The following is a 10079-nucleotide window of genomic DNA, read 5'->3' as shown; positions in this document are numbered from 1 at the left end:
CCACTTCCATTTATTTTGGGTTAATTGTAATTTTGAGGGGTAAAAAGGTCATTTCGTTAACATTCCGTTAAATTCACTAACGGAAATTAGACGGAAGTGGACGAATGCAACAAAAAGTAAACTTCAGGTGGCGCGCTAAAAAAAAAAAGTGTTTGTGTATTTTTGAAAAAGACAAAATAAATAAGTGGACAAGTGTAAATTTTCATTTTTTTTAATATTATAAAGAATCAAATAGGCTGAGAACTAGCTGTTCAGCTTCAATTTATCGGCCCTCATGACCTTCATTTACCTTAAATATTTGCGACCATTCTTGTATGTGATTTTGATTTTCCTTGAATTGCTGACATTTGTAGAATGATTGATAAAAAACAAAAAGATGTCATGTATGAAATTAGTGAATAACTTATACATTTCTTTATCAAACCAGTAAGACATGACCAAATTAACTCCACTAAGCCGGCATTGGCCAATGGCAATTGCTCACTCCAAAATTGAGGGCACTAGTTTGAATCTTGTTATTGGATTTAGATCCAGTTTTGAGTTTATTTATATTCAACTTTTCATAATCTTTTACCATATGTGTTTATATTAAAATTACAATTAATAATTTATTGTTCATAATTAAGAATATTAATAATTATAATAAATTTACAAATATAATAAAATAAATATTATTCATTAAATATATTTTTTATTAGTTTTGTAATTAAAAACTATAATTCTTTAAATAAGGATAAAATTGTAATTTGAAACTATTTACTTTCAATCCAAGACAAAGTAAACACATAAATTGGATTCTGATCTCCATTCCATGCTTCCATTCCAGTGTAAGTAAACAACCTACTCACACTCCCACTCCACACTCCCAATCCTAGGATTCCCACTCCCCAGAATTCCCAATCCAATCCAAAAAGTAAACGCTACCTTAAGGGATTCAACAAAAGTTCTCTATCGAGATTAATATTTTCTCGAATATTAGTGAGATAAGATAAGTGTGAGAATATTTCTTAGCATATAAATGTATGATTTCAAACTATATTAGTATTATAATAAACGTAACCATAACAATTAAAAAAAAGTGACAAAATTAACAAAAATTGAAATTATTTAGGAAATCTATGCTGTTTAGTTTGGAATTTGAACAAAATATCTAAAAGTTAATTTTTCTTAATGTGGATTAAGTTCTCATTATTTTGTGCTTGACTTAATTTGAAACCCAAAGAACAAAATTTTCACAAAATTTTCAAGTTAGATTTGTCAAATCAGTCGTTTACTATTTGGCTAAAAGAGTTTCCTCTGGAAGTCTCTAATTTATTATATTGAATTGTCAATTTATTAGGACAGAAATAATTTTTTTTTAAAAAATCGAATAATACAAATTAAACTGATTTATTATTTCAATTTACCAAAACGTATTTAACAATTTGCTTACAATTATGTCAATTTTTTTTAATTCGGAAGAGCCGCTACTGCGAGTTATCTGCAAGCACGTGGACTATTCGCACCATTGAAAATTTAGACTAGCGACTCACCCACTCTAAAAAAATCATTTAAAAAACGTGCATCTGCTAGTTAGATCGTGATTATATACCGGCAGGAGATGACATCATGATGATGGTTTTTTTTTTTTAATCACAACAGCAAAATACATTATTACTGCCGCACTTAAACAATAATCTCTCATTATAATAATCTAATTCATGTAATAAATACGTAATCGTCGATTAAATCATCGTGTGACAGCAAAATGATAAGATAAATCATTAATGAATACGTGATTATTTATTATAAATATGTTATATTATTAAGATACAAATTTAACGTTTCAACTTTATTTATGCATAACATCATTTGAAAATACACGGTATTTCTTCCGTGCAAATGCTCTTTTGTGTTAAAAAATACAAATAAGACACGAACATTTATCGTATATTTATTAATTTGTAATTGGAATGAGTTGGAATCTTAATGGGAAATGAGAATCAGAATAAATTGTTTATCTCAAATGTAAGAATTAGAATTAGTTTACTGTTGATGTGTTTATTTTGTTTTGAAATTGAAATGAATTGTTATAAGTTACTAAATGATCTTAGTTGATTATTGCAATATTTATTATAATAATAGTAATTATTATTATTATTCAAAATAATTAATAATAATTATTATTCTTATTATTAACAACAATTAAAAAATAAGAATAATAAGAATAATAATGACATAGTAGTATTTTAATTGAGGGCAAAAATGAAATTATGGAATTTAGATAGGATAAAATGAGTAGTTTAAGAAATGAGAATTTGATTCATACGGGGATGGAAATTAAGTTCTCATTTCTCAATTCCAAAAATATATAAGTCCCACATATTTTATTCTCATTCATATTACTATTTTAACAAGTAACCATCTTCGGTTATTCTCATTCTAGATTCTGATTCTTTTATCTAGAAAGCAAGCGAACCATTAGAATGGAATTACATAAGCGTCGAGTTGGGTCAGTTCGGACTCTCAACCCACAAACAGTTTTATTTTTATTTATAATTTAAACTTATAAAATAGATATATTTATGAAACGCTGCTGATAGTTTTAGTTTGTGATACTTTACTCAGTGATATCCCTTCTTCTTTTTTTAAGACTTCGAACCCAATATCTTTATTTTTCAATCTTTTAGTTCCCATTGGTTTAACTGTCAATAAATTTTTTCCCATATATTTTGACAGTGTTAAATTTTTACCTCTCTTCTTTTATCACTTCCACGTATTGGTAGTCATTGACATGATTTAACACACCGGAGCTGTTACTGGGTTTTCCTGGTAGATGACTGTAGGCCAGCAGCCGGCGGACGTGGAGCTAGCCTACAGTGAAATTCCATTTTTAACTATCCGGAGCTTTTTTTGAAAAAACTGTTTGTGATATTTGAAATTAAAGGATTCTCAAAAAGAAAGAAAGAAAAAAAAAACAAAACAAATCATACGTTGCTCTCGGTGAGATTTGTCTCGTACCCACCACTTATTTTAAGCAAAAAAAAAATAAAAATATTTTTAATCTGGCCAACTTGCAAGGCGCTAGGTGATGCATCAAACGCAGAAAATCATCAGGAACTTTCGGGCTGAGTTTCAATTTTCAATTGGCAGGTAGCCAGAAGGAGGCATCAGTCCCTCTGTCATTTTGCTTAGTGTTTGGTTTCTTCTTCTCTTTGTAAGTATCACCGGGCTACCAGACTTTTTTATTTTGTTTAGCTTTTAGACTTTTTTATAACGTCATGGGCCCCCCTTTTGTACAGAAACTTTCAACCCCGTGATTATTAACGGAGTTTGGAAAATGCTGCACTGGGTGCACTGTGGACGCAACTCAAAGAAAAGAAAAGAAAAGAAAAGGAGAGAAAATAATAATAATAATAATAACAAAGCTTCAACCTTTTGAAAATTTTCATTATATATATTTACAGCATTATTGATCAATCTTTTGTTGCTAAAAAATACTTTCAATGCTGCCTAGTCACTATCAGTAGGGACAGCCATCCATTTAACATGGAATTGGATTCATTTCATAAAAATTTTGCGGTTTATGCACTCACATTATGAACGGTGCTGATTGTTAGGTCCATCAAGAAAGAAACCAAAACTAAACATCTTTTTTTTTTTCTTATTTTCAAGAGAATTATTCAAAGGTGGATTCTTCTTGTTCTTTTCGTCTCTCTCCTCTTTTTTTATTTATTATTATTATAATTTTATTTTGATCTCATCAAAGTCTACATGTTTATCTTCAACCCCTTTTAATTTTTCATCACCTAACCCCTTTGCTTTTAACTCAATTTATTCATTTAACGAGCTACCAAAGCTACCAGGCCCAAGCCATGGAGTTGGATGTTAAGCAAAAGGTGAACAAAAGAAGCAAGCTTGAAGATGATCATCAACAAGCAACCGGGATGGAAACTCTACCTCGAGAGATCGTGCTCCATATATTGCTGAGGCTCCCGATCACATCTTTGGTACAGTTCAAGTTTGTGTGCAGAGCTTGGAGAGCCTTGGCGCAAGACCCTCTTCTTGCTAATCTGCATAATACTACAAGTACAAGCAAAGCTGAAAAGAATCCGTGCCTCATCCTTCACTGTGACTTTCCCATCAGAAACCAGCTCTGCTTTATTGATTTTTCAGATAACCAAGACAAGGTAAGGAAATTTAACATGCCTTTCCAAGCTAAGATGCCCGAGTTTGATGCTGTAGGTTCATGTAACGGTTTGCTTTGCCTGTCTGATTCATTATTTAATGATGCAATCTGCATATATAATCCTTTTACTAGAGATTATATTGAGCTGCCCAAATCTATGCAGTATCCTGATCAAGAAGTTGTATTTGGATTTGGATTCCATCCTGTTAGTAAAGAGTACAAGGTGATTAAGATAGTTTATTATAGGAAATCTTGTAGTAATAGTAGTTTCCAACGTACCCGTAGGGTCATTTATCCCAGATCAGATGTTCAAGTCTATACTGTAGGAAGCCCTGCCTGGAGGAGTAAGGGGAAATTAGCATACCAGTTTGTCCGGAGGCCATCGGAGGCATTGGTGAAGGGGAGGCTTCATTGGGTGACGAGACCTCGGAGATATAGTCCTGTTCGTGGAATCGTGTCGTTTGACATAGCAGATGAGCAATTCCGCGAGGTCCCTAAACCTGATTGTGGTGGTCTGAATAGGTGTAACTATCATCTGACAGTTCTAAGTGGTTGTCTTTCTGTAGCAGTTTATGGCAATTATGGGAAACTGGAGATTTGGGTTATGAAAGATTATAATGTGAAGGAATCTTGGGCTAAGGAATTAAACATTGGAGCCTATATCCCTAAGGGACTAAAACAAAGTCTGGACAGACCTTTGAAGATCTGGAAGAATTCTTTGAATGGAAGAGTTGTTCGAGTTGTATGCATTCTGGAGAAAGGTGAGATCTTGTTGGAGTACAAGAGCAGAGTTCTGGTTTCTTATGATCCGAAGTGCAGAACATTTAACGAGTTTGTATTTAAGGGGACACCAAATTGGTTTCAAACGATTGTACATCAGGGAAGTTTCAATTGGATTGATACACCACATGATTTGTAAACTGCAGAAGAAAGGTATTCACAAGCGCTGCTTCTCTTCCTGTGAGTTTATACCCTACTGAAATAAAATTATGTTACAAAATTTCTTTTGTATTGTCTTATAACAAGTTATGACTTGCTATGAAGCCTTATTGTTAATGTTACACACATGCTGTTAGTGTTTGCAAATTTTTTTTGAAGTATCTGGCTATGTAAAGAGACAAATTAAAGATTAGTGGAAATGAAATAATGCCTTACTTCTGTGTAAAATTTCTGTATAAACTTACTGTCCTAGTGAAGCAATTTGTAATCTTCATTTCAAAAGTATACCTTGGCATGAGATCACATCCTAATTCTATTATGGACTTCTTCAGGTTACTGCACTCTGAACTAGTTTCTAAACGACTCACTGTGTCCTCATAAATTGCTTTTTGAAGATGAAATGAGTTGGTCACTAACTCGATTGATGGATTTCTTGATCAGTATTGTTTTTTGAAGATCTCTACCAGTCGCCAATGATTCATTGCCTATGTCTAGCTGAAATTATGAAGTCATGTACTACAATTTCTAATTCTATTTCTATTACTTGCTTCTAGGTGCCACTGCTGATACCTTTTCATCCTGAAGCTACAGGGACCTAAGATTATCCGCCCCCAGTTCTAGAGGTCTCTCTTGGGCTGCAAAACTGCCACCGCAAGGACTAATATTATATAAAGGCTTTGGCTAAGTTACGTTAAACGTAACTTTAGCCGGCTCCATAAATAAAACTGAAGGCAAAGTCCAAAAGAGCCGCTCATCATGCTTTCCCACCAAACGATTGTGGAAGTTTTCTTAAAAGTCAGCCACCAAAAGAGACTCTATGCCTAGAGGCCGATTTATTTAATCTTGTTCTCTTGAAAGAGTTGCAAACTGAACAAAAAAACCGTCATTTTAATATTGAGCTTGCACTGTATACGATGATTGCCTACTGCCACTATGTTTCTTACTTCAAGAAATAACGGCTCGTCAAGAACAGATGCTTTCCCACTCTTTTATCCCCATTTTCCTGTTGCTAATCTAACCCTAGTAAAGTTCTCAACTAGAGAGCTTCACACGTTGCAGAACTTTCATCTTTATTAAATCGACTGATAAAAAAGAAACAATCGAACATCTTTCATTCAGCATCTCATCATGACTTATCCCAGTCCCCCTTTATCTCTCTGCAAGCATGAATGTTTAACCTACCATGCTTTTTTCCAAAGTCTAAAGACTAAAATCTTGTGTGCAATACCTTGCATCTCGCTTATGGGATGGTATGGTTGCGTGTGTGTGTGTAAACAAAGAGTGAAGAATCAAAGCAAGACTTTTGAGTTTTGACTTAAAGTACTGTTTCGGTTTACAAGGCTTGTCACAAAGAAAGCAAAACACTTAAGCCAGAACACAGATCAAGCAGGCATCACTATTTTCTTTTATTTCAACGCTCATACAAATTTCTCCATAGTTTTTTTGTGAGTAGACTTCAAGAGCTCTTGCTCTGCGTATACTTATTATTTGGGGGTGATTAAATCACACAAACCGCCTACTCTTTTAAGGATTCAATTGTTCATTGTGAAAGAACAAAGTTACATGGTATGAATGAAGATATATGATTTTCTGGAGCACGGAAATAGAGCATAATGCTCGTTAAAGAACACAACAATACGTTGAAAATTAACAAGCCAGGTAGCTTGGACGTGTAAGGTCAAATTGCTTGTACAACATACGGATACAAAGTATTCTTTTACTGATTTATGTAAAGAATGTTGCTCATTCATATATTTGCTAATAAAAATAACAAAAGAGATACTTATGGTCACAATGAGAACATTGAATAGATGGCTTTAACTCTGGCCAGCAACACTTCTTAGGTGCTCTAACACAAGCTTTCTTCCGGTGAGACGCTCAACCAATCCTTCCGAACAAAATATAGATGAATTATTCACTCCCAAGCGACTCTCAAATTTATTGCAAATGTTTAAAAACGGTGTGTGGATGGATGTGCGAATGTATGTACGTGTAAGTTGAGTGTATTTGAAGGAACATAGAGAGCCTATTACCATTAGTGTAGTCCCGACAATCATGTTGGCCGATCCTCAAATGAGTTTCCCAGCTCTTATTGAAGTTGATTGCAACATCAACCGCGTCCAATTTGGAAGATCCAACGAACCAACATTTATTTCTTGGCAGTTTTGTCAATTTCCTCACCAGCACGGAACCTAAAGAAGTTCCAAGGTTTAGGTGCCTAACGTGTAACGATTAAGAGAAAATAACCCATAATATCAATCAATGAAACATCGGATGCCCAATTCAAAAAGCCAATCCCAGACAAACAATACGGTTTCCGTTCCTTTAAAGTCACACACGAAAAGACATTCTACATAAGATAGCTAAAGATGATTCATAATTGAGGGTTAATATGTTGGAACTTCTGTGTTCTTACCGGGTACTGATCTACCAGATAGAACTTCAAGGGCCGTATAAATATTTTCAGGATCTTTCGGTTGAAAATCACAAACAAAGACCTGCAAAAAGCTAACATTTACAGTGATTAATAAATGGTTAATTACTTAATTTAACAAAACGATCAATTTAAAAAATATATATAAAATAATTAAATTGAAGTGACCTGGGAGTGGGTAGGAGGAGAAAAGGGTTTGATGACGACCATGAAGTGCTGCAAATCCCATACATTGAGGGTGTAGGCTGAAGACATAAGCAACTGGGCAGGTCCTTTTGTGGCTCTTAATGGCACTGCTGCCACGTACACTTCATCTCTGCCTCTTGTTGCTGCTGCCGAATTTGCAAATACAGAAGCCATTTGTGCTTTTCGTTCAAAACAGAACCGTTAAAAAGTAGTTAAATACCGGAAAGGATACTGTAGCGATAAAATTATGATCAGCGCAGCGAGTATTCGTTTGAATGGGCCTTATAGCCCCTCTTGGTCCACTCATACTAAACTGTGTAACCCATTAAAATTTGTTATAAATTAACCCAAATAATTTAAATTTCTTTTTATGAAATTTATTTAACTTACTACTCATGTCATGAATATTTCTTTCATGAAGCACAAAATGAGAAGTTCAATCGCTCACAATGTGCCCATCGTAAAATATCTCTAACATGTGTAATGTATGAAATAAATCGATGAAAACATAAAAAAAATATTTGTATTCCGACCCTCCTTTGCCAATTTTTATTTTATTTTATTTTACCTTCACTAATAAGTTGTTCGTATTTTTTTATGCCAATAATGTTAAGATATTGGAGGATACTAAATGTAAATTAATTCAAGAGTGAAACTATTTGAACTCATCAAATTACTTATTAAATCTATTTAATCCTTACATTCAATACGAAAATAGTATTTTCACATTTTACTCAGATGTTTCCTAAATTATTCTTTAATTTATTATAAATCTCTAATTTTCAATTTAAACTTGCTTGTAATGTTCTTCCACATTAACTAGAACCGACTCCTTTTTCTCCATCTTCCTTGCCAACCATAAACTATTTTCTACTGTTGACAAACTTGGCCTTTGCAGGAAAAAAATCAATTGATACTTTAGTTTTTTAATTTTGGTAGATTCCAAAGAACTATTTATCAAAAAGAACTAGCCTTTAAATTCTAAAGTTTCAATTTGAATGAGAGACTAATTTTATTTAGATTATAAATATTAATAAATCTCATGTATTTAATAGTAATTTAATCAAAGTATACCATTGTAATATAAAATTTATTTTATTTTAAAAAAATAAATTTGACCTTCGCTATCTCTAAAAATAGTCGTGATTGAATCTTATTGCAGTAGCATTTAAAACTTTGATATACATTCTTTGTAATACTCTTTGATTTGAATTCTATTGTAGTGGCATTTAAAGCTTTGATTTACACTCTTTGTATTTTGATATAAAATATGGTGTATTGGATCAATAATCAATAATGAAATTCGATGACATATATAGCAAATCCCCCACATTTTCTCAGCATTGTAGTATCTAGGCCTCTTTCCCTCCCTGTTAACGTCTTCACTCTCACCCTCCACAGGCACAAGAAGTAAATAACCAAAAGCACCTAAGCAGAGACCGTCTCTGCTTTCCGGCTATCGTCCTTTTTAAAACCAGCGAATGTATAATGATAAATATCAAGTTTTATGTGCCTAATAGGCCGTCTTGGTTCAATCGAACTGTGTGTAACCATTAAAATTTTTTAAAAGTTAACCAAGTAATTTAAATTGCTTTTTATGAAATTTAATTCAGCACTATTTCTCGTATCATGTGAAGCACAAAACTGATGAGAGATTCAATCTCTGGCCATTATAAAGTGAATAACATGTGTAATGTATAAAGAAATCGATTATATATATATATATATAAGGTCCTTGTCCTTTCCACCATTTTTTTATTTTGTTCAAATAATATTTGTTAAAATATTCGAGGCATTAAAAAAAAATTAGACTGTACCATCATTCTCACTCAGATCAAAAGTGCAATTTCACCAACATCGGGTGATGTAATTTAAATTCGAACTAAAACTCTCTCTTAATATGATTTTTTTCTGAGCAAATTTTATGAATTGACCAAAGGTTCATAAATGAAAAAATAAAAATAATTAAATTTTAATCATACACTAGTACAGTAGTAGTAGCACTAATATACAAGTTGCACAAAATATATAAAAAAGTCAAAAGAAGATTAGATCAGGAGAGAATCCTGATCCTTTAAATCCAGCTGTATAAAACGACATTTAACTTTTACAATATTAACCCTCATCATCTCTTAAGATACCGCTTATTTGAGTTCATTTTTCAGGCATCTTGGTTTTTGATTATACATAGTTAATCATATACGTAAACTATTAGATAAGAATGAGATTGTTGGAGTTGAATCACCAGATTGGTGGAGTTAAATTGGATTTCTTGTGTTAATTTATTAACCTATAAGTGTGTGTGTGTGTATATATATTGGAGTCACTGCAACTTGCACTCTCGATGGCATA

At 32.8% G+C, this 10079-nt stretch overlaps 2 protein-coding genes across 4 annotated transcripts; one reads left to right on the top strand and one right to left on the bottom strand.

Moving 5' to 3' along the window:
• The first annotated feature begins 3501 nt into the window (after positions 1–3501).
• Positions 3502–6178, top strand: LOC18051369 (F-box protein At3g07870). 2 transcript variants are annotated; one of them, XM_024190187.1, is made up of 2 exons: positions 3502–5101; positions 5662–6178. In XM_024190187.1, exon 1 carries the CDS (start codon positions 3855–3857, stop codon positions 5085–5087), a length of 1233 nt encoding a protein of 410 aa, XP_024045955.1. In that variant the 5' UTR covers positions 3502–3854; the 3' UTR covers positions 5088–5101; positions 5662–6178. The 2 variants fall into 2 exon arrangements, with proteins under 2 accessions (XP_024045955.1, XP_006447715.1); XM_006447652.2 differs by having other exon boundaries at positions 3503–5128.
• Positions 6179–6500: 322 nt separating this feature from the next.
• On the bottom strand, positions 6501–7948 carry LOC18051368. Of its 2 annotated transcripts, XM_006447651.2 has the most exons (4): positions 7710–7948; positions 7524–7605; positions 7141–7299; positions 6501–6995 (listed from the first exon to the last, which is right to left on the bottom strand). In XM_006447651.2, the coding sequence occupies exons 1-4, from the start codon at positions 7899–7901 to the stop codon at positions 6925–6927; spliced, it is 504 nt and encodes a 167-aa protein (XP_006447714.1). In that variant the 5' UTR covers positions 7902–7948; the 3' UTR covers positions 6501–6924. The 2 variants fall into 2 exon arrangements, with proteins under 2 accessions (XP_006447714.1, XP_024045958.1); XM_024190190.1 differs by having other exon boundaries at positions 6957–7299.
• Between the last annotated feature and the right edge of the window lie 2131 nt (positions 7949–10079).

Source organism: Citrus clementina, unplaced genomic scaffold, assembly GCF_000493195.1.
Source record: "Citrus clementina cultivar Clemenules unplaced genomic scaffold, Citrus_clementina_v1.0 scaffold_2, whole genome shotgun sequence".
NCBI lineage: Eukaryota > Viridiplantae > Streptophyta > Magnoliopsida > Sapindales > Rutaceae > Citrus > Citrus x clementina.
Note: the sequence above shows the minus strand (reverse complement) of the source record. Positions and strands in the feature narration are given on the sequence as shown.